The sequence below is a fragment of the Haliaeetus leucocephalus genome, unplaced genomic scaffold (assembly GCF_000737465.1).
Source record: "Haliaeetus leucocephalus isolate CR32 unplaced genomic scaffold, Haliaeetus_leucocephalus-4.0 Scaffold598, whole genome shotgun sequence".
NCBI classification, from domain to species: domain Eukaryota; kingdom Metazoa; phylum Chordata; class Aves; order Accipitriformes; family Accipitridae; genus Haliaeetus; species Haliaeetus leucocephalus.
In genome coordinates, this window is record NW_010973034.1 from 2,461,133 (window position 1) to 2,486,155 (window position 25,023).

The following is a 25,023-nucleotide window of genomic DNA, read 5'->3' on the forward strand; positions in this document are numbered from 1 at the left end:
GAGCGTAAGAAGCAAACGTGCGATTAGGCTGGTGGCACGGGCTCTTGCGGCACAAGTTACGCTCCTGCCCCGCCACGCGTGGGCACTTCGGCCAGCGCCGACTCCGCTGTCGGCGTTCGGTGATCGGGAGGGTATCGCGGAATCGCCTGCAGGGTTTGCGTGGAGCCCAGATTCCGTTAAGGGAAGGCAAAAAAAGAGCCCCTCGTTGTAGTTTTAAATTCTGCTAACTTGCCTAAACGTTTATCCGAGCGAGTGGGACCGCTGGGAGCTCTCTGCCCACAGGACCCAAGAGTTCCCTTCTGGTGCTCAGACCTCGAGCACTTCTCGCTAAAAGTTCTTAAATTAGTCTGGCGAACGTTCTTCCTACCCGGTACCTTTGGCTGGCCACGACTAATTAAGGCAGAGGCTTCTGTCTTGGTTGGCGTTAGCCTTTGCACGTATCCAGTTTTAACAGGGCATCAGCTGTGCGTGTTGGTGGACTGACTGCTAACTGTGCAGTTTTCAAGAGGTCAAATCTAGTCAAATTCAAAATCCATATTTACAGAAGTCTTGTTGTCATCTAATTCTTCATGCGGAAACAAAATTAGGGGCCTCCTGTCGTGAGCTTAGGTACCAAAGTCTTGACGTAACCGTTTCATAATAACGACAGGCCTTAGCCTCACGAACCGATTCTTGGCTTCAGAACCCACCACAATTAGGTATTTTGAGCAGGCTTACTAGATCAGGCCTCAGATAAGAAATAAAAGGTGACTGAGTTGCACTCTTTCTTGGAAATTCATGGAGAATGTGGAAGAGGGGTCCAGGGCTTTAGGCAGAACGCATAACTTGGGTTGTGGTGGAATCGGTAATCAGTGGGGTGAATGCTGCATTTGGCAGTCTTTCATGCTTATCTGATTTATTTGGGGTGGTACACGTAACAAGTAACCACTGTCACAGAAAGGGAAACACTTTCCGATGTTACAAGGTTAGCGCAGGCAGTAGGCACTGATCGCCCTAACCTACTTTTTCTGGCCACATCTGTGTTGTAAGTGGAGCAGTCACAGCAACAAGGGTCTCTTGACTACCTTGTTTTCTGTCTGTAACTTCTTCTGAGGTAGATGTGCTCCCAGTGAGGACAGGAAGGAGCCGAACTCGGGTACTGTGCATGTTAGAAGGGGCACAATTCTGTGTGCTTACCAGGTGTTGCAAAAAAAGTACTGATTTTTAAGTACTTCATTATGGTGAGGTTTGTGGCTGTGCCTTCCATGTTGAGGGAGTTACTGTCTGAGAATGAAGCCAGTAATTCTCCATGGGCACTTAAATCCTTGCAGAGCATTTCACATTCGACTTAAAATCTGAACTTACTGAAAGCAAAATAAGATTCATTTTGAGCAAGAATAGGGAAAGGGGAGAGCTGGCTTGATGAGGGAAAGATGACCATTTTAAGCTACAGTTGGTTTCTGCCTTAGCCCCCAGAAGCAGAAAGAGTTTCCAAATCTCAGCTGTGGCTAGAGGAACTGGAGGCTTGTAATTTTTAATATTCCTTACTCAGAAGTTTTGAATTTAATTAGGAGCCCACAGTAATTGACTTTGTTTGAAAACACTGAGGTAAAGTCCCATTGATTTCAGAGGGATGGTTGCCACTGATAGATGAATATACATGAAGTGAATATATGTGTGCAGTGACTTTCAGTCTTCTTATCTGAAGTGAGGAGGTTTGTTACCTCATAATTACCTTCTTACTTTAACATTGTTCAGATTTGGTCTTTGACCTCTTCTCACTTCATACTGTTTGAATGGGTGTCTGGTTGGAAAAAAAAAAAAAAGAAAGGGCAAAACAAAGGCCTTGCCATTGTTTCATTAGGGAAGAATTGTGTTTCTCAAGGATGTAGTTAGTACTCATAAAGTGTTTCGATTCAATGGGGCTTTGATATTTAAACTGTTGTTTTTATTTTTAGGTTGCAGACATCAAGAGAGTTAACAATCTTATCAACGATCAAGATTTTTTTGCCCTGAGGTCTATCAAAATTCCAGTGAAAAAGTTCAGCCTGTTGACCGAAACACATGTCTCTCCAAAAGGAAGACCAGTCCTTCGGCCTGCTCACTGTTCCCCAGAAATGCAGGAAATGTCACCTGATAAATTCTCTGCTAATGAGACTGCTGGCAACTTCTTAAAAGAAGTAGATCGAGATATAGAAGAAATAGTGAAGTGTAATGATACAAAGAGAGAGAATCTTAATGAAGTTGTTTCTGCCTTAGCAGCCCAACAGATCTGTTTTGACACTGATGGTAAAACTAAAAAATGCAAGGATCCTTACTATGGAGCAGATTGGGGTATAGGATGGTGGACAGCTGTAGTGATTATGTTGATTATTGGCATAGTAACTCCAGTTTTCTATCTCCTGTATTATGAAGTTCTAGTGAAAGCAGATGTCAGTCACCATTCTACAATGGAATCTTCCCATTTGTTTGTCACAGCAGCATCACATCAGAAACACATAGAAAATGGAATAAATCCGGCAAATATTATGAATGTTGATAATCAAGGAGACCTTCAGCCTTAACAGTGGAAGACCCCAGGCAACTGTTATTCATGGACACATACCATACCATTAGATAAAGGGGAAACCACAGAATGCAGAACACATCTGGAACGCAGAGAAAATGCGTCCTGATGTGTGACTTGCCTTTATGGGCAGTGTTCCAGTACAAGGATATTTCTGTGGGTCATGTAATCTTTGACTATGCCTGAGACAGGCAATCTTAATGCAAGATTGGGATATAAATTAAGGTATAAAGTTGTCTGTGAAGCTTTGCACTTTTTTCTATTTTGATAGGCGTATGTTTTTTAATTAATGATGAGGTGAAAAAATGTAGTTTGAAATAACACATGAGGAGTCTCACTGTATGTTTTACAGCCCTAAAATGGGCATTTGGGGATATCTAACTTTTGAACATCTTAAAGTATTTATAGAATGCATAGTACACTTGACATTTTACTATCAGGTTTACAGTTGTCAGTTAAAACTGGGTTCTCATAATCTTGTAGAGTAAGATATATATATTTTTTTTTTAAATCCAATCATTCCATAATTAATTGCCACTTTGAAGTTCTTTTTAAAAAAAGTGACTTCTATAGATGCAGTAGCTGATACTTAAGCTGAAATCTTCAGATTTTGTGCCTGTGGTCAACCCACTCCTTAGTACTTTTCAGTGTAGGCAGTAGGATAATTTGTTTTTTATGTGTGTGACGCTGCCTCAACACAGTTCAGAGAGTCTTGCTGAAACTTTACATCCTTCTGTGGTATCCTACTGAAAACTGGACTGGACTGGCCTGCACTTCTCATCTGGTCAGCTGTGGATAAGACGAAAGAAGTGCAAATGTGTGGCACCTTGCTGTGACTGCTTCAGTAGTCCTTATTTTATGCCAATGGATTATTTTTTCTTCCTTTCCAGTTAATCTCAGTTCAGGACCAACTGATTCTTCAGACAGCAGTCATGTGGGTACTGAGTATGCTAAAGGTTGTGTGCCCAGGAACCTCAAACACTAACTTTTTCCTGAAAGCTCTGAGAAAACTTTGAATGAGATTTAATGGCTGCTAGCAAGAAACTTAAATTGCAGCAGAATAGACCAGTTGCAGCTTCAGGCTTGTTCTTCATAGTAGTGTATTCATCAAGCACTCTGTTCTCATATGTTTCACTTGGGGTTTCATGAACAACCTTGTTTTTCCCGTTTTCTTCCCAACCTGAAAATGCTACAAGATTAAAAAAAATAATCCTGGAGCCTTCCTACAGAAGGAAGGAGGTACTTGTGTACTGAGAATATTTTTAAATAAAAACTGAGACGCTGCCTGTAATTTTTTTGTTATATTTGCCTTGTGGAGTAGGATTTCCATTGCCCTGTGCAAAGTACCATATGCTACCAAAGCCCAAGATAACTGACTTGAATAGGACTTACAAAGAGAAATGGAAAAATAATCACTATGCTTTAAACTACTACTATAAGCTTTTCTTTGAATGTTTCGACTGAGTATATACAGTATAAAAAAATCTGATGAAGCGAGTGTTCCCTTACTATTGGAGGTATTCCAAAGTGCTTTATCAACTTAAATTTTGAAAGTAAAGACTCATGCCCCATCTATTCTTGGGGCATCTGTTGCCCCAAGAAGTGGGACAGATATTCTTCCTGGCATGCCACGTGTGTGGACATGAATTGGATAACTTCTAATGTATCCTATTGAAATTGAAGCAGGCCAAAGCTTGAAGGGAAATGCTGTACAGTTGGATCTGTGAATGGTGATCTGTGGCTCTTTAACCCTTTGATCGAAGTGGTGTCTGTGGAGATAGTGAGACTGCTCAGTTTCCACACTAGAAGAGGGACTGCAAACAGGCATGAACTTCATGTTTCACCTAACAGTTGTTCTCAAAGATCTTTTAAAATAGTACATGCCAGTAACACAAGTATGAATATTGAAGTACCGGTTCTGGGTAAGGCTGTTTTCGGCATTGCAGAACAGTTTACGGTGGCTAATGTGATAGAGCTCCTACGGCTAAAACTTTAGAAGGTGACTTGCTTTAGTCCAGACAACAGAGCTTTAGTACATTAAGACAGATGTTTTCTATGTAGGACTGAAACTCCGTACATAATGTGTCAGTTCTTTGCTGCAAGTGTATTTGCTGGTTTGCTTCTTTCCCCTTCATTCTGTTTCTGAAACCTCTTCTCAAAGAATATGAAATTAGCTATCATGATGCAACATAAGCCCAATTTACTGCACGTACCTGAACTAATGGGTATTGCCATCGGTACAGAAGTGAACTTCAGTTGTGGTTTGACTCGGTCACGAAGGTCTCTGTCCTGTTGATGTGTGAGAAAAAGGGATCGGTTGTTAACTGTTGCTTTTCGTCCTGTGGTGGCACAGCTGAATAGTTCTCCAGCGTATCCGTCTCAGCCTTTGGGTTTTTACAGTGGTGGAAGGCCTGTGGCATACTGTCACTGAGTTGAGTGTGACAGGCCTTTATTTACCTGAGGATAAGCAGTCATTAGAAAAACACAAGGGATAGCTGTTCTGTTGGACTGTTCCAAGAGCCTAGCGTGTTTTTACTATTTTATTATGTAGCAAGTTTCTTACAGCGTATTTTTAATTTAGAGAGTTAACTTTATCAGAAGATACAGTAGTTCTCTTTCTGAGATTGTAGGACTCCCTGGTACTGGTAATCTACAAGCATCAGCTGGCTTTGCTTTCTGCAGGATGCAGGGATCTCTACTGTTTTTGCCAAAGTACAACAGAACTGGCAATGCATCATCAGACGTCAGCCCTGAATAAACAGGGTAACTGCTCTGTATGGAACTTAAATCTGATTTAAGTTAAAATCTGTAAAGCTAGTCTTTTAGGAAATGACTTGTTTAAAAAAAAAACAAAACAAAACCACAACTGAGTGATAAATCATGTTTTAGATTAATTACAACACATTGTTGATCAGGAAGTTGGTTTTAAATTCAAGTGCATATTGCACTGTTGGATCATGTAAAATATAAATGCTTTAAATCTGCTATATTTTGGAGTATGTTGTCACTAACAGACTTTGTATAACTATTTTATAAAGGCTGAAAATACAACTTTGTAAAATAGTCCTGAATGAGGACGCAAGTCTTATTTTCAATACTTCTGCTCCTCTGCTTTTAGAAGAACGTTAAGTAATATACGTAAAATAAAGATTTTATTTTAGACTGCAGTGAAAGTGGTGCATATAATGTATTCTTAGCTCTATATACTTTGCATGTTTTTATTACAGGAGGCCACTGCTTGTATTTGTTTTAGCTAGTTTCTGTGTATGATCTAAAATAAAAATCCTTGGCCAACAGGTATTTTGTTGGCAGTAGCTGTGTATAGCGTTAACATCTAGCATAACATAACTGGAGCCTTAGTGGTTTATCCTGTGGTGCCTTGTAGAACTTGGAACTTGTCTGCATAAAGTTCTGAGAATTTGTTAGTTCTGTGAAATGAGGATTAAGAAATAGGCAGGAAACATGAAGGTGGGGATCAGTGAAGTTCTTAGATGGATACCTACACACTAAAAGCAGTGCCGCCTTTTATGAAGTAGCCATGTTTGTCTGCCGTGCTATTAAGATGGGATTTGCATACATGCCTGTCCAAACCCAAAGTTTGCTGAGACCCAAAGAACAGTCTAGGTTTTATCAACATTATGGTCTTGCAATAAATTCTAAGCAATTGGAAAATCAGCTTATAAAAGCAGCTGCAAGCGTTACACCTCTGGAACAGCACAATCTCATTTCATTTCAGAAGTGCCTTGGCACAGAGCTGTATCATTGCAGAACTTAGCGCATTTGTAAGCATTGGCCTCATTTGCCATTGTTAAACTAGTCCTAGAGGGTCCATCCTAAGACTTTGCAGTTCCCTCTGGAGGATGGAGGTGACCATAGTTCACCTTTTAAAGGTCTCAAAAGGACCTGATTTCTGTTAGAAATAATGTTAGAGTAGTATGTTTCAACAGTACAGCAGGGAGGCAGTTGTCTCTCCCATTAGCAGTATGATGAATGAAGAAAGTCATTGGTCCTCCAGAATTAGTGTCTGCTACAAAACAAGGTATTGTACCTGTTCAGGCAAGCCACAGCTTGTGACAAAATTTAACTCATGCAGTAATGCTTTTCCAGTGTTAATTCTCTGGTTCTGTCTGGCAAAAGCCATCTATTTGTGTTCCTTGTGTGACAGGCAAGGAGTTTCCCTATTCACCTTGCATTGGGGGGAATGGCTAGTAGAAGATAATATTAGTTACATTTGAGGCAACCAAATTTAATTTTCAGCATGCTCACCTTGTTCACAACATCTTTTGTCTCTCTCTTGTATATCGCATGCAAGAAACAGGCACACGTGTTCAGGAAACGACTGCTGGCATGTGTGATGTTAGAAGAAAATGAACAGAGAGAATACATTTCCTTTGCAATGCAGCAGAATGTTTATTAAACTTTATTTGTATAGGTATGAACACTTCAAAATAAAATTGGTATACTTCTGAGGTGTGACCTGCATAGCGTTTTAGTTTCACTTCCTTTACATCCAGTATGTATTTTATTAGAACACTTGAAAGCTACACCTTAAGGAATAAGTTCTTATTGCACACAGAAGTTCATAGAGTAATGCAGTACAGTTTTCCAGTCACCAGTGAGGTAAAGTGCTGCTTGACAGAATGCCAAACTTGCAAGGAAAACTTCTGTAGTTCCCTTTGCTGATAAAAGACTTGGCTTTGTTTTAAAACTGTTCTTTCATTAGACCTATAATAGCACTAGTTATCAGAAACAGAATGTTTTAAGAAAGTTAAAAAACAACAGCAGCAGCAACCCTGATCAACAGTAATATAACAGCACTGACCAGTAATGTTTTGTATTATCAAAAGACAACAGGACACGGGGAATGCTCTGTCACTGTTTGTCAAGTATCTGATCTCAGGAATAAGTTTTTTACACTTCAGCTGTTGATTCTTAAATAAAATTGATGTTCCAAACATTATGGTTTTGTTATTCTCAGCATTCTTGTTTTGCTTTCCTAACTAAAACCTCATCCATCAAAATACTTCACCACATTCTTTTGGTACATCTTTGGTTTTTTTGTATTGATTTGCTGTCTGTTAAGTTTCTGTTGTGTTTGTTCTGTAGGAAAGTGAATAAATGCATTAACAATTACATAGCTAGCTATCATCTGCCATCTCACTTAACAGGTCTGTGAGGTAAGAAAGTATTGCCTTAAGAGGCAGAGAAACTGAGGTGAACGACTGAACTTCTCTTCACTGTCTGTGTGCCACTGGTGAAAACCAGAATTCCCTAATTTCTCAATCTTAAATTCTGCCTTATATTCATTCTAAATTCAACGACCCTTAATTACTACTTACGCTGATTCATATTTAATTATGATTCAATTAAATATTATAGTCCTTTTTACCAAAATACTAAAAATTATGAGTTCTTTTAACTAGAATAATAGCTCTTCAAAATACTCTCATAATGTTTTTTGGCTATATTACTAAGGTCCTTTCAAGTCAGTTTATATTAAAGTGCTTAGTTGTCAGTTTGTCACCTGAATTCAGAAGCTACATAAATTCCTTCAGAGAAGTCAGCTGCCAAATACAGCAGCTTACACCCATAAAGGCCATGTCTCTTTTTTGCTGCAGTCATCAAGAATTTCACTATTATTTTCAAGATTTGACTGCTAAAGCATAGAACTGACTAGTGCAAATGCTTAGGCACAATTTGGATTAAAATGCATACATTCTTTTTCTGTGCAGAGGCAACACAATGGCATATAGCTTACTCCATCAGTAGACATTCCAGAGAACCTTAAAAAGGCGCATGTCTGCAGAACGTTTGGCAAAAGAACAAAACAAAGGATCCCACATCCTGTTTTACAGCATAGTACAATTAAAAAGAATTGTTCAGTGTGTTTTTGGAGAGTATACTTGAATCCAACAGAGCTAAAGCATTAGTTCTGTTGATACTCAGCCTACCTCCAGAATTCTACTTCAAGTAGTGTAAGGCTTGAGCACTTAGCAACAATAGCTAATACGTTGCTTCATCCATATTGTCATCACTGCCATCACCAAAGTCATCTCCATCTTCAAAATATGAAGAAATGTAGTCATTTTCCTAAACAAAATGAAAAAAAACCATCTAGCACTCTTACCTGTGGAGGAGACAATTTATGAAAGGAACATGCTTTAAACTGCACATGAGCACCCATGTCTTGAAACAGTAATAGGAGTTTTATTTCTTGGGAATCAAAAAGGAGAATATTGTAATTAAGTTCTGATATCTATGAAGGAAGAGTTTGTACGTATTGATTGTGGCAGGACACATTCCTGCTTGCAAGATCTTTTTTCAGAGCTCTTTGGGAGTAACAAGTCTAAAACACCTGCTTAAATTAACTACAACACAATGCAGTGCAGCCAAGAAAATTAATGTAATAATGCCTCTCACTACAACTCTCCCTCAGCGTCAGAGAAGCGCCAACACAGAACTCGATGAGTGGGATCTGACTTTGTGTAAATAGGAAAACATTATACCTCTTCATGCTCCTCTTCATCATCTTCCTCTGGTTCTTCTTCATCATCATCACCTTCTTTGTCTTTTGGTTTATCTTCTTTCTTGTCTTCCTCATCTTCAGATTTTTCTTCTTCTACATCATCCTTCTTTTCTAACTCCTGTCACAAGGCAATCTCCTTTACAAGGTAATCCCATGTCACAGCAACAGCATATCCTCCACACTACCAAAATGTTATGCTGCAGTTAACAGCGAGACAACTAGCGTAACAATGCTGTGCAAATGTTTTTTGTCAATATTTAAACCAACATGATGTGAAGCACGAGAACTTCATACAGACTTACTTGATCAAGCATTAGCCATCAGACTTGAAGTCTAAAAAAGCATGTCTTGTGTAATAAATTGAGATGATGATTTCCCTTTACCATCCACTGTTAGAATAATTGACAGTAGAAGACCATGTCATATTTGATAAAGCAGTACCACATATTATATATAGTAGTGTATCTGCACCAAACAACTGATGGATCACCAAGAGAAAACATACAAGGCTGTTTCACCTCTAAGCTTCCCATTGCTAGGTGGGTAGTCGCCTCCAAAACCAAGGTCACTTTCCTCCTAAGTTTCTCTTTCTATATGTTTCTTCCCTCTCAACTTAGTAAATTGTTTAACTTCCAACATCAGTAGATTGGTGAAACAGCAGTAGATTTAAAAGCTCTGGCATCAGTTCCTCCTTCATAAGCTCTAATAGTAGCTCTGCTGTTCACAATTAGGCTACATCGTTAGCCAGTGCAGAACAATTGGTCATTGTGTTCAAACAGGAGCAAAGATAATAGTTTCTCCACAGCCAGGCTCTATCCTTATCCTCTCCCTTATGCTACCACGTTGCAGAACAGTTGTCTGTCAGAGTAACAAGACCAGACCAGAAAAAGGGTGCTCTGGTTGTTCCATTTGTACCAAAAAACATACTAAAGGTTTCATTTTCCTTCAGCAATTTCTGTTGTACAATTTAGAAGGAGTATGCACATCTTACCTCAATTTTTTTCAACACATCCAGATTACTTTTAGACTCAAAACTTTTTGCCTTTTTTGGGTTTGCACCTGCTGAAAAAAAATACACCACTATTATTTTTTTAATATGGAAGAACACAAATTCTCCTTTTACTTGCTCTTAAAGACCTTACCTCTTGAGTATGCCATGGAAATCCCGTACCGTCTGTATTAAAATTACCTTAGACTTTGACCTATACCATTCATGGCGGTGTAAATGCCCAACTTATGTTAAGTGATGCCTATATAGCCAGTTTGAAATTCACTTTGAACAGGTAGTTGAGTAAAGGTTTGGCCAAAGTATGATGTTCAGCTTCACAGAGTACTTTTCACCTACATACTAACAGTATGCTAAGAAACTAGAACAAAATCTCAATTGTTATTTTTCATCATCTTGAAAAGATAAACACTCATTAATGTTACTACTTTATGCAACACACTAATGACAGCTGGTTGCTTCAGACAGATCAAAAAAAGGCAGACAGCAGTTTATTAGCTCCAACACAGTAGACATGTTACTGCAGCTCGTTGGCTTTTGGACCACAGTTGGCTCTCATCTGATGAGTCCACAGTGCGTATTTCCACCTAGTCCCTTGATTCATGAACATAATCTTTTATCAAGTTACTCCCTATAATCCAACTTCATTATGCTACTTAACTATATGGTGGAGTGAAGGTCAAAAATAGCATTCCATATTCCCAGGTAAGAGATACCTGAATTGCAGCACCCTAAACTTATGTTGCCCCAATTCCAGGAGTGCAGTTTGACCAATAGATAAGGAGAGACAAAGAGCTCTGGAGCGAGAGATGTTACAGCATTTACAGAGAGCCCTGTGAGACGTCCTGTTTCCACAACATAACTGCCTTTTGGCTCCTGCTATATTCAGCACGATCACATGAAACTTAAAACACAGAGCTGCACCTAACACAGATTAGGTCTTCTCAGCAAGGTAAAACTGCCTGTGTAAAGTGCTGTATTGGTGTAGCTACACAGCTTCTGATGGACAAGGTAGCTTCAGACAAGTGAGCTGATGTAACCGGCACCTTTTTTACACTAGGCTGCACTAAGTGGTATCAGAAAGAAAAATAGTGTGCATTGATGGAAGGGATATCCTTTCTGGAGCAGATAGTAACCCAATGTGGTTATGTATTTTATCTGGCGTAATATTTAAGGAAGCAGAACACTAAGACCTGCTAAGAAGACAACTGTATTTTGTCAAAAGCATTTGTCATAAATAACATTCAGTTCATTTCAGCGTTTTGCCCAGGAAGGGATTATGTGACAAAAGCACCGCACAGAGCTGAGGGGAGTCAAGCTGCTCTGTAATAACATAGGAGCAGTATCAAAGCAAACACATTCAGAACGAAGTCGGCTTTTAAACAAAACAAGTGGAAAGTGCGATTCAAAATTACCATCTCTGTACAACCCCCTGCAGGCTTTTGGAGATAATGCCTATAGAACAAACAGCCTGGAAATGAAAACAGACATGCAAGATCTTTCCTTAAATGCTGGGCATCTCTGGAGCTTATCATAAAATTAGAGACACTGACCCATCGTTAGTAGAACTTCAAGCAAAACAGCTCCTTACATCCACGTACAATGGAATACAATCTAATCTTTCCAAATACCTGTTCTTGCAGTACTTGGGCTTAAATGCCCAAGTGATTGCTACATACATATGCATATAGCTGGCCTTCAAAAGCTGAACCCAGTCGATAGTTTAGGTGGTTTTTTTTGGCAAGCACTGCTGGTATCTAGGATACTGTGGTCCACAGCCCAAGGTGTGGGAGAGATGTGGAATTCTACCTGAATTTTTGTCACCAAGAAGGCAGGTGGTCAAGTCTTAGGTTAAAACATCCAGGGAAAACAGAAAAGGAGAAGGAGAGGTGTGTCAAAATGAAGCCGTCACTGTGATACTGAAATCTTTATGGTTGTAATTTTTTATAAACTCAGGGAACAAAAGATAAGTAATCAATGTAAATCACTTGGGTAAGTAACTCTCGACAAGACAATGGAACAGAAGGAACAAACTGACCTAAAACTAGGAACCAGAAACTTCAATGGGCTAGTTGCCCAAGAAGCTTGGCTGTACCAGGTGAAAACATGCCCTTTAGGTGAACTTAACTAATTATAACATGAAGACCACACCTCCAGAAGTTTGGATACCCACCTCCACCTTAAGACCCTCACCCACTGAGCTTGCACAGTAAAATTAAAAGACGCTGCACCTTTAAATGAAGATGAGGCACTATACACCAATCAGCTTTAAGATACAGAATTATGGGTAGCAGTAAAAGGTTGATAAACAATGAGATGGTAATTATGCTAATTTACAATGTATAAATCAATGACTGTTTTAGTGCTGGGTGTGCTAGCTTTGTGGGGTCACCCCCTGGCACCCCCTTCTGAGCAGAAATAGCTAATAACTTGACTGTGTGTTATTCGCTTGCACACCCAGTGAATGATCCCACAAGTTTTGGGACAACACCCATAATCTAACTGTGTAGTCATCCCCAAACCACTCCTGCCACCTACCTGGGGAAGAGTGGCAGAAAAAGACCTGGGGGTGTTGGTCGACAGCCAGCTGAATATGAGCCAGCAGTGTGCCCAGGTGGCCAAGAAGGCCAATAACATCCTGGCCTGTATCAGAAATAGTGTGGCCAGCAGGAGCAGGGAGGTGATTGTCCCCCTGTACTGGGCACTGGTGAGGCTGCACCTCGAGTCCTGTGTTCAGTTTTGGGCCCCTCACTACAGGAAAGACATGGAGGTGCTGGAGCGTGTCCAGAGAAGGGCAACCAAGCTGGTGAGGGGCCTGGAGCACAAGTCTGATGAGGAGCGGCTGAGGGACCTGGGGCTGTTTAGTCTGGAGAAAAGGAGGCTGAGAGGAGACCTGATCGCTCGCTACAACTACCTGAAGGGGGTTGTAGTGAGGTGGGGGTGTCCTGGTTTCAGCTGGGATAGAGTTAATTGCCTTCCCAGTAGCTGGTACAGTGCTGTGTTTTGAGTTCAGTATGTGAAGAATGTTGATAACACGGATGTTTTCAGTTGTTGCCAAGTAGTGTTTAGACTAAGTCAAGGATTTTTCAGCTTCTCATGCCCAGCCAGCGAGAAAGCTGGAGGGGCACAAGAAATTGGCACAGGACACAGCCAGGGCAGCTGACCCAGACTGGACAACAGGGTATTCCATACCATGGGATGTCACATCTAGTGTATAAACTGGGGGGAGTGGGGGTGGGGGATCGCCACTCAGGGACTAACTGGGTGTCGATCAGTGGGTGGTGAGCAATTGCACTGGGCATCATTTGTACACTCCAATCCTTTTATTATTGCTGCTGTCATTTTATTAGTGTTATCATTATCGTTATTAGTTTCTTCTTTTCTGTTCTATTAAACCGTTCTTATCTCAACCCACGAGTTTTACTTCTTTTCCCAATTTTCTCCCCCATCCCATTGGGGGGGAGGGGAGTGGTGCTTAGTTGCTGGCTGGGGTTAAACCACAACAGGGGGTCGGTCTCTTCACCCAAGTAACAAGAGGAAATGGCCTCAAATTGTGGGAGGGGAGGTTTAGATTGGATATTAGGAAAAATTTCTTTACTGAAGGGATTGTCAGGCATTGGAACAGGCTGCCCAGGGAAGTAGTGCAGTCACCATCCCTGGAGGTATTCAAAAAGCGCATAGACAAGGCACTTCAGGACATGGTTTAGTGGGCATCATTGATGGTTGGACTCGATGATCTTAAAGGTCTTTTCCAACTTAAATGATTCTATGATCTACAATGGTAGAATGGTAGGAAGCCTGTTTGAATTCCCATGCAGATTCTGTTGACTCCCTCACCTTTGTTCCACTCGGTTATAAAGTGTCACCTAAGATGGCTGTCCTCAAAATACAATAAAAATATGTACCAGAAGGGCTAATGTGTCACTGATTAGCTATTTACAAACCTCCTGAGTCACATGACTTTTGTAGGGCCTCTGTGTCATCAGGATTCTCAAAAAACCCTAAACTAAAACCACATGATTTTTGCTTTTAGAGGAACCTATTTTTTTAATCCAATCAAATTCTGATGGTCAGCTGATCTTTGCCATTACAGCTATGTAAGAAAATGCACTTTTAAGAGCAGATAGAGAAACTGGCACAACATAAAGAGGAAAAATCCTCCACAGTGAGCAGTGATTCTCTCTTTGTTTATGATAATCACATTATAGTAACAAGGAATAATAAATCAGCATTTATGATTTCATTGGATCTTGAGGAGCTAATTATTACATATAGGCTTATAAAAGCCAATGCAGTTTCTTCTTCCGGAAAGAAAAAAAAGTAGGTATGTACTGGTTTAATCTTTAGAGATTTTGCAGATAAGTGTTTAATTTTCAGTTGAATCTGGCAGTCTACCTTTAGTACCATGATTCTCAATGACGCTCTTAAAAGGAACAAAGCTTCCAGCTGAGCCAGTCTCCATGACTACTGCACACTTCTTTATCTATTTTATCCTTGAACCGAAAAATGACATATGAAACTGGATAAAGAGAACAAGAAAATAAACAATTATATATGAGACAGCTAGATACCGAAGACCAAGGGTTATTTCACATCAACAGACCAACAGATTTCTACAGAGAACTTAAAATAACAGTCATGCACACTAAAAAACACTTTGAAAAACAAATACACGTATGACGCTGTGTAATAGAAAAGATTTCCCTGTAAGAACAAGCAATACCAGCTCCAACTGCTGTTGAAGGATCTGGTTCACAACTCTGCAGAAGAAAGCTGAAAATAAACAAAAAATGTAAAACCAGAGAAAATAGAAAATAACCTACATTAAATCATGTGATTTATTAAATCACATGATTAAGCCTTTAATAATTAAGCCTTTAATAAAAGGCTTTAAAAAATGCATGTCAACCAAATCATAAACAAGATAATTGAGAAACCCAAAATAAAGAAATCTGAACAGCCAGCTATTCATTGAAGAAGACTGTTGACTAAAGATACAAACTTTCAAAACAAAAAGTTTTATGGTTTTTTTAATCTTCCACCGTTACATAACTCATATGTTAAAAAATCTGTTCCGGTAACTTAAAACATCCTACAGAAGAAAAGCAAAAACCACAAAAGACAGGCTGATTAATAAATTTAGAAAAAATCTGCCAAACCCCCTGATTATTCAGACTAATTAACATTTCTACCATTTTCTTCCCCTAACCAGCTCCAGTACATCTTCTACCACTCAACTAGTGTGTACTTGATGCGTACTTAATGCTTCTTAAAAATATATAATATACCTTTTTTGGTCTTTTTCTTTGGCTTCACCTCTCTTGGGAGTCTTCTCCAATCTGTACAGAAAATAGCTTTAATACATATGAACAACGATTTACAACAGCAATCCTCCCCCCGCCACCCACCAAAGAAAGGTAGGGGCTCCTGTTGTGCTTGGTCCTATTTACATGCACACCTAAGTGTTTTAGCACACAACAGTTTAATGGAATTGTAGCTGTACTTTAAATTGAGGAACGCAAGCGAGGACTAGCATTTCAGTCACTTAACTTAACGACAACTGGCATCTGCCCCAAAGAGACAAAGTTCAGCTCTTCCAGTGGCCCCCGTGCCCTTCTGTTTACATTCTATAACTAAGTTTGCAGTAGCAAGCTATACAGATAGCATTGTGGAAGTTCAATGTTATAAAACCCAGCTACCTGTGACTGAGACATCAGTCTGGGGTTTTTTTAGTAACATCAATGTTTGCTCCCAGTTCAAAACTGGTATCTGCTTGGCAAGTAAGGAAGAATGTAAGCTAGAGTGAGCGCTAAAGCTTGCATTTTTTCTGCAAATCAGTTGTTTCAATTGAGTAAATAAATAAAATCAGATTTTTTTTCTTTTTTTTTTTTTCCACAAACAATACTTCGCCTTGATCTGAAAACATGCAAAGGGCATAACCCTCAACAGGGAACACATGACTTGGTAAGGATTTGCATACTTTTTTATTGCTTGAAAAATAGTGAATCAAACATTTAAAAGAGCAGAACATTTCACAGGTTAATAAAGAATTAGCCTTTGATAATCTCAGATATTACCCGGGGTCCATGTTTGATGCTCCTTTCCACTGTTCTGGTACTTTTTACGATACCTCTCAATTACTATAGAGAAGGATAAAAGAGTTACTGAATTCAATTAATTAAAAAGGCACTCCAGGCACTGTCCATGATATTTTCTTGTAACTAAACATACAGTGTGTTTTTTTAATTCCACATTGAACACTTTCTTGTGCTGTTGTCAAACACTTAAAAAACAGTTAAATGTCACTACTTTCAGCAGTTCTTATGCTAATTCCCAGGACTAATAATTTGCTAAGTACTTGCAAGACCTGGATTTTATATCCCCTTCAAAAAGGCAAAACCCCAAATATTGCTTTGCATTTTGGGGGTATCTCCTTTCAATCAAAACATCCTCCCCCCCCCCCCCCCCAAAAAAAAACCAAACAAAAAACCCAGCCCTCCAAAATTATTGTAATTTATACTTCTATCCTTGGAAAGCATGAAAACATTAAATGCAGATATAGTCAGGGAAACCAGGTTGAAACATCAAATGAATGCTAACTCTTCTACTCTTCAAGAGTTTCCACACTCAAACCTCTGCTACAAAACCAGTCAGTGACATTTATCACCACTATGCTAATCATAAAGAGTATCCAGAATTCCCAAGTCTCAGAAGGCCGCATCTCAGACTGATCATGATCAACTCCCAAGACTTCAAGTACTTCTGCAATGGCAAAGCTTTGCAGCATAACAGAGATGTGTCGTAAACAGCAGCAACACATTTTAGCCCATTCAACCTCTGTCCAGGCACAAGAACTAAACTGAGAAACGTGTTGTAAATAATACAGTAGTTATACAGTGTAAGCACATCCATTTATACTGCAAAAAAACTTTCTTGTGCAATCTCTAATGACAAAAGCAGTATCAAACTTAAGGTTTTTTAAATCAGTCCCATTTTTTTCTTAGCAAATGACCATGCCCAAATGCAAAATCCACTTACTGCGAAATTACTGACTCTGATTGCACTAATAACTCATTACCCAAGCAGGGATAATTTTTGTGGGTATTGTACAAAAAATGGTAACAAACTGTGACCTTTGCAGTCAAAGAAGTTCTAACATACTCACCAGAGAAAAGGAAGGGAGAAGGAAGGCATCAGAAATGAAGCTCATTTTTAAACTTAGCTATGACGAGGGCAAACAGAAGACCTACTTTGAACTGTGCAACAAAAAGCTTGCATTGAAAATGACAGTGTCTCAAGAGGCATTTAATGTAGGTGGCCTTCACAGATGCTGCAGGAAACTGCACAGAAAGGGAAAGAAACTAGTAGTTTTGATTTCAGCTCAAGGCTCTTTAGTGAAGTACTAATTGCTGATGTCATCAGTAAAAAAATAGATCTGACTCTCGCCACTCACAGCTAATGAATTAATTCCAATCCAGTGCCAAGATGACAGTCACCCAGTCATAGCAGATACACCTACAGGAAAAAATATGAATGATGCATAGCTTATGAGTTGAAGAAAATAGAGAACTTACTGTAGCATACACCTGCTACTCAAAATGAGTGTTGAATGATGAAAATCTGTTCTATATGGCACACTAACACATCAAACTTGCCAGGTAGTATTAGATGTGGCTTTCATTTACTACCTGAATAATGAAAGATAGATAGCTATGTCCTAACTAATTAAAATGTTTCCCTTCTCACACTTCAAAGGACCCTTTGGCTCACCGATGTTGTGCTGAGGGTTTAAAACAATCCACTTGCTCTTGTAGCAAAGCCAATTTAGAAGTTCCAGCCCACAGTCCCCCTCCTTTAGTTCCACCAGATGTTTTGATGAAATACAAGGGAGCAAAGGGCTGTAAACGAGGTAACAGAAAAGATCAGTTAAAAATAATCTACCCTGGGGCAAGAAAGCAATTTTCTTAAAGGTAAGCCACTTCTGCCACATAATGCAGTCCCAGAGACAACTGCATACTGTGACTGAGATGAAAGCAAACTTTTTAAGCTGCAGACCACTACTGATGTAATTACACCCCACCCCTCAGATGAGGCATTTTTCTACAACTAAAGGTTCAGTAAAAAGTTACCTCAACTTACCAACTTACCCTTGGGGAGATGAGAACATTGGAAGCATTATCTGAGTCTATCAAGTGGCTGTCTACCTGCTTTCCCTGCAGCTGCCAGTTTTTGTAGAAAAACAGTCTTCAAAGCTGGCAGTGCTACTAAGGAGCACACTCAGCAACAGAGATCGATCGCTCCATCTCAGAAAGAAGGCTGCAGAAACAAAGACGATTTTGAGGTGAACAGTACGAACGGTCACATGAGGCAAAGTTGGAAAAGAGAGACAGTAAGTTCTCATAAAGTGGCTGGTTCCTTGGAAATAACCCTGACCGGCTCTCAAGCACAGCAGTTTCCCTTTTTTGTGCCTCAAACAGAAATAGCAAACTTCAAGCCTGACAAAGATCAAGAGCACGGCAAGCCTCTAGTGAGATGAGAATCCAAAGAGACAGAAATTTGTTTACTCAGAAGATGAAAGAGGAGATGTGATAAAAGAGTAATTTGGAATTCTACCATCATAAAGGGATCTAGAAATTAAGATCAGATCTATTCTCCCTGCCTCATAACCAAGGTTTTACCTGGCCGCATCCTCAGGGTCCACCCTGACCCTGTGCTTGTGCTGCACTACAGCTGCCTGCTGCATCCCAGTGGCTGCTGGGCTCCAGCTGCAGGTCAGAGGAAGCATTCTGCATTTTGTGAGCCGCAACGTCTGGTCAGCAGTGTGTTCACTGCTCACACTGCAGAGTGCTGCTCCATTTTAAACAGTGCTTTAGTACAAGAACAAGTGGACAATGAATAAGGTGTGTTAATCAGTGCTACATTCAAAGCCTAATAAAAAACAAATTTGCACGCAGTCTCAAAACCTCTAGAATTCACCACTACGCCATGAACAAAAATTACTAAAAACTCAGAGGGGACTGGACTATGTACCTGTATCGTATCGACATCATGAATATTAAGTCAGAAAATATTCTGATGGTTTTGGGGTGGAAATTGAACCTCACATTTTAGAGTTCAAGTCAGCTCTCATTATTCAAAATCAGCTCAAGATAGCAAGGAAAAGAGTATCCAGTGTTTGTCCACTTCAGATTTCTCAAACATGTTTAGAAAGCTTTTCAGCGACTGCCTATCGCACTGACTGGGCCTAGGGTCTAACACATGCGGCATTTCCTAATATGTTGTATTTCCTATTTTTCTGTAACAGCACTTGCCATTTATACCATTCAGAACAAGCACTCAGGAGGATGATAGAACTAGGAAAAAAATCACAAATGAAAAGAAGCACTCCTCAAAGTAATAACCTCCTGTGACTGCTAGATTTACAATGCCCCTACAGCAAGGTGAACAGACACTAAACTCCTTCTACCCTGCTCCCCTTTCCTTCATTCCCACCAGCTCAGTTTTCTGACCAGGAAGCTTGGATTTTAACAGTATAATGGTGTATGACTGGATGCCAAGTACAGCAGAGCATTTATTGTTATCAAACAATAACAAAGCAGTTAATTTTTAATTATGGAAAAGCAAAAGACATTCTTAGGTCAAGCAGAATAAAATCAAGTTTTGGCTTATAAACCAGCTCTGCTTCTGATGTGAACCTCAGTAAATTACTTATCCTCATCTCGATCTTCGTATTTCAGGTGACTTGTCAGTAATACTTACCGATCTTTCCTGAATGGACTTCAGGGAAAAAAAATTAGTACCTTTTAGAATGTCCAGCTATTAAATACAGCATTGATTATTTTAAGTATGTCTTTACACAATTAAAATGGAAGCTAAATTTCAACATTAGTACTACAGACTTCTTTGCTCCAGTGCAAAATTTTTAAGGCATTTTAAGGCATTCACTTGTATTGGTTAGCATATAACTGAAAGGACTGCATACACTTGGTCTAAATATTTCTTACTGTATATCATATGGAACAGACGTGTGATACCTCTCTTTTTCACACAGTAATTGCTTTCTGGTTACAGCACTTGTAGGTGTGATCTACAACTTCAATAAGTGTAAAAGAAGAAAAATTCCCTATTATCTTAAGCTGCCAATTATTATTCCTCATTATGAGTACAAAATACATCTTCAACACATGCATTTCACTACATTATCCTTCATGTAATAATAACTACTGAAGACATAAATAAAAATAAAAAGCACACAAACAAACCTTCACGATCTTCTTCTACTGCCAAAAAATATGGCATTTGTTTCATAGTTGCTCTAAGATCTTGTTTTAAGGCCAACATGTAATCTTCATCTTCTCCTGTTTTCAGAGGCACTGGCTTATTTTCTGTACTCTGTACAAATTATGTTTATTATTTATAAGGTCTTAATATCCATCAAATATACAGGAACACTAACAAAAGCTACAACAAACATAGCTAATCACAGAAGACTACAACTATGCATTATGCTACTTGGCAAGTACACCTCATTGCATTCTGACATGCATAACTATGTTTACAACTAAATCTGGACCTTTTATAACTTCGCTGTATCTTTCTGCAAAAATGTATCAAGAAATGAAGAAAAAAACAGTGTTAAAACTGTGAAATAGTCATTCATAGTCATGCTAAGCTCTTAATTGCCAAAAGCATTTTTTCACACCAGCCTAGCTCAATCAAAAACTGCTGCTTCCCTCCTCAGTCAGAGTAGAGCTGGCCTTAACCTCTTCTAAAGCAGTGTTTTAACTACATTAAGTATGATCACTCTGAATCACATGGACTCCCCCAAAACAGTTTTAAGAACACTGGAGCCAGAGACAAAATTACAGAATGGATGTTGTTTCTCTCACACAACAGATGGTGCACAATCAATACCTATGTGGGAGGTTGCAAAGCACAGAGTGCTATCACAAGTACCAGAGCTGGAGCACGAACAGAGTTTACTGCTTCCAGCTATATTTGCTAGCTGGCCAACATTTTAAATCACTAATGTTGCTGATGGTAAGCTGCTGCTCCTTAATTGGGTTTCTAATTGCATTTACAGGAAATTTGTAAGAACTCAGAATGTGTCCATTAGCAATATGCAATAGCAACAATTCACTGCTTAAAGTAATTCCACTGTAAGTCAGTCAACAGCTGTAATATACTTTTGGTCACTGCCCAGTCATTAAATCTAACTCTTGCAATTTTTATTGTTCCTAGTTATGCCACTGGGTTAACTTTGATTTTTTTGAATGGCACTAGATTTCCCGACAAGTTTAATTTATTGCTGAAACTCTGTTCACAGAAGGAAGAAAGCATCTCTAACTTCTCCATGGTATACATTAGATACACTGGGGCTAGTAATTCTCCTGCAAGGCTGATCCACTCACTGCTGACTGTAACTGCAGAGGCTGCAGTTCACACAGAATTCAGCTTCCTTGTGCTATCAAGCAGACTGCAACATTCACATTAGGAACAATTACAGATGGCTTAGTATCAATGAAATCACATAACTTAATTGTAAAGGCAGACTGAGAAGATATATAACATCTGGTTCAGTAAGGCAAAACCTTGGGTGCAATAACTGTTCAGAGAAATCTTAGCATAGCACCAAATATATGTCAAACTTGCAAGTTCTGTACCATAACATGAGATTGAGAAAAATTTCATGCACCTTGATCAAATCCTGACATAACTGGGAAGTGCTCTTATATAAAACTGCAACATTCTAAGACTACTTTTCCACCTCAAAATTGTCCAAGCTTCCCTGCATAGCAAAACACAGTCAGAAAATGCTCTTTCTTCCCGTTTAATTTTCAAATACATCCCAAATGCCAAATCTCAATTAAGTTTCCTTAATTACATAAAATATCTTTCAGTTATTCTCAAATTATTTTCAAATGCTGGCTACTGAGGTACCAGACAATCATCCAAAATCTTTTACATTTGCATCAACAGTAAATTTCTAAAATCAGCAAATCCATTCCCAGCTTCAAAGACTAGCGTAACTCCATTTCAAATAAATTCAGATATCCAGTGTTTCTGTTACTGTAATGTCCAGAAAACCAATCCACGACGAGTACTTTAACGAATTAACACCTTGCAAGCAATTTAGTTAAATACAGGATACAACAGTTAGCAAAGGGATAGGAAGTAATAATAAGAAAACAAATAATTTACATTAAATACTTCAAAACTGACCTAAAGTGCTTAGAGTTGTTCTTGTATTTCATTACATTATCTAAACATGAGAGTGAATACACTTTACCTAAACACAGAGACTGTGCTTTAAGATACTTGCTGTACTTACAGGATATGTTGGTGGAGGCTTAGACACGGTATCAGGCAGAGCTGCGCCTTTACCAAAGCCAAGAGCGTCAATGTTGAAGGTAAATGCAGTACGTCCTCTTCCTGCACCTGACCCAGCCATCTGGAGTAACTGAAAATATTACAGTTTTTTAAAGATATGTTTTTGTTACATGTATCAAATGCATGCACCTATAAAATTAATGTCTAACAAAGATTACAGTAATTTTAAAACCACTCTCAAAGATAATTTTAAATAGCAAGCCATTTTTAATGCCCATCTAACTTTCTTCCACATACTATAAATTTGGTGCATGCCTAAAATCAATTCCTTTTCCTCATTTCTGCTAGCCACCTCTGCATGCCTGAAATTATCTCCTAACCAAGGAATTTAAAACTTTCTTCTTCTTCACCTGAGATTCACTGACTTGAGTTCAACCAGGACAGAAGAACCAGAAACAAGGCGGGGTGGGGGGTGGCATGGGGAAGGGGAAAAAAAGTTCAAGGACCCAGAACTTTCTGTGAATACATTTTGTAGTTTCTAAACTTGTCTCCAAAAACCAGTTTGTGTTTGTCACTCATGGCTTCTTCATCCTTCAATCTATTTTTTTTCCTTTATCTTTGTAACTAGCTTTGTGTACTGACAAGGAGCCAAAAGCAGAGATTCAAGGTAAAAGCATCAAAGGACTCCAGTATGTCTGCAAGCTAACTGCTGATAAAAGGAGGTTCGTTATAACTAAAATATTTCAATAAGGGTATAAGAGAAAAATAGCCTGCCAAACTACATTTACAGTCACATCTCACCACCTTCACTGTTACGCCAATCTTCTTCATCTCAGGCTTGTACGACCCATGGGTTGGCAAGTTAAGCAAAATGTGAGAGAGACACTTTTTGCAGAGAAGATGTCAAGAAATGGGACCCAAAAGAAGCCTGGCTGAACCAAAGTGCTACTGTGCTCACTCCCCAAGACCGTGTAAAGATCGAGGCCCCAGCTCAGAAATCCCATGTGCTGTTTACCATTAATTGCGAGGTTACCGTATTGCACCCTGCTTGGTAAGAATGTGCCTGTTCCAGATTTGCTGCTGTGCCTGTATCATCACATCTATTCCCACCATTAGTGTGTGTGTGAGGAATTCAAACAGGAAGTACAAAACAGCACAGTAACTACAGCTTCTCATACGCTTGTCTAAAGTAACAAGGAATCTGGGAGAAAATTATGATTAGGACCAAAGAAATGCATACTTAAGCTCTTTTAATATTCCACAATGCCTTTTTAGCAATGGCCATTTTATTAAATGCCAATGAGGCACTGGTTGATGCAAGTATTCCTCTACTTACTGTTTTCAACAGCAATAAACTCTGCTTGGATAAAACAAAACCACATTATACATTACAGCACCAGCCAGCAGCACAGAAAACTGTCTAAAAATAAGCAAAGAGACCTAAATAAATCATTTTAAGAAAGACAACAAAGCAAAAGCCAAGCCTGAGCATTTAATTAACTGGGGGAAAAAAAATAGCAAGCTCATATGAAAACAGGATGAAAAGCAAGATGTGAGCCTGGCAGAATGAAGAAAGATAAAAGATACAGTAAAGCCCCAAACACGAGCAATTATATTATCTAGGTGTGAAAAAAGGGAACCAACAGCAGAAGAAAACAAAAAAAAAAAGTGAAGGGCGATGTCCGGCTAGCAAGGAAAGGCACACTGTTTGCATTAAATCTAGTGAACATAAAGGTCCATTTTTAAAATGCTGCTTTAAAATTAATTCTCGGTAAGATTCTTTTGAAATAGCACATTAGTCTGATGAGAAGTAATGGGCTTTAAAACTAGCGGTATTTCGACTCCGCAGTTTTAATGAAACTCGTGATTTCTTCAAGGATACCGGCTTAGGTGGTTTATGTCTACCGACACCATGAGGTGACAGTGATGGACGATCGCAGAAACGGCGAAGGAAAAGTTGAGCTATACGACTAAGTCACCCAGCACGCCAAAGCTACCACGACAAGTAGTGTTTTGGCTGCCACCAGGGATGCCTAACGGAGCAGCCGGGGGCGTTTTGGTGCGTGAAGAGCAGTTTGCGAAGGCGCGTTTCAGATTTAAGCTTTTAAAATCCGTTCGAAACTACGTACGCTGTTGCTCGGGCTGTCGGTCGGGGGGAAAGCAGCGGGGGGGGTCTTCGGGCGGGGAAGGCCTGTGGAAAGGGGGTCCCCGCCGTGGGTGGGAGGCGGCTGGCGGGAACGGCGTGAGGAGACTCGGCACCCCGAAGAGCTCTCTCCTTATCGGGCGTTTTCCTCAGAAAAAAAAAGAACCCTCTCGATCGCGTTCGGCCCCCTGGTTTCCAGAGACAGGTGCGATCAGCGGAAGGGGAGAGCGGGTACAGGAGAAAGGACTGAAATCTGAACGCCGGGATTTTGTGGGTTTGGTTTTTTGGTTTGGTTTTTTTTTTTTCACCTGACGCCCCCGAAGGTAGCAGTCTTTGTGCCCGCCGTGTCAGAGAGAACGCAGCCCCTCGGCTCCTCCCTCGCCCCTTCCCTCTCCCCGCGCTGCCCCTCCGCCACCCCTCCCCAAGCCCGCCGGACACCCCCGCAGGGTCTCCCCGCTCCCCTCAACAACCCG

General features: G+C 39.7%; 2 protein-coding genes across 2 annotated transcripts in view; one reads left to right on the top strand and one right to left on the bottom strand.

The window, feature by feature from the left end:
• Positions 1 to 4,434, top strand: part of LYSMD3 (LysM, putative peptidoglycan-binding, domain containing 3) — a gene marked incomplete at its 5' end in the record, with an annotated part of 4,914 nt that extends 480 nt beyond the window's left edge. The window contains one exon of the mRNA XM_010578085.1: positions 1,938 to 4,434. Within this exon, the coding sequence (XP_010576387.1) occupies positions 1,938 to 2,543 (606 nt within the window). The remainder of the gene's footprint in view (positions 1 to 1,937) is intronic.
• Positions 4,435 to 8,548: 4,114 nt separating this feature from the next.
• On the bottom strand, positions 8,549 to 22,528 carry POLR3G (polymerase (RNA) III (DNA directed) polypeptide G (32kD)). Its single transcript, XM_010578086.1, has 5 exons — positions 22,409 to 22,528; positions 20,340 to 20,469; positions 10,063 to 10,130; positions 9,052 to 9,189; positions 8,549 to 8,635 (listed from the first exon to the last, which is right to left on the bottom strand). The coding sequence occupies exons 1-5, from the start codon at positions 22,526 to 22,528 to the stop codon at positions 8,549 to 8,551; spliced, it is 543 nt and encodes a 180-aa protein (XP_010576388.1).
• Positions 22,529 to 25,023: the final 2,495 nt, after the last annotated feature.

Coding starts and splice junctions, on each gene's coding strand:
- POLR3G (XM_010578086.1), bottom strand. CDS start 22,528: ATGGCTGGGTCAGGTGCAGGAAGAGGACGTACTGCATTTACCTTCAAC. Junction 20,470..22,408: donor AGCCTCCACCAACATATCCT/GTAAGTACAGCA, acceptor TAATTTGTACAG/AGTACAGAAAATAAGCCAGT. Junction 10,131..20,339: donor AGTAGAAGAAGATCGTGAAG/GTTTGTTTGTGT, acceptor TTTTTTCAGCAG/GTGCAAACCCAAAAAAGGCA.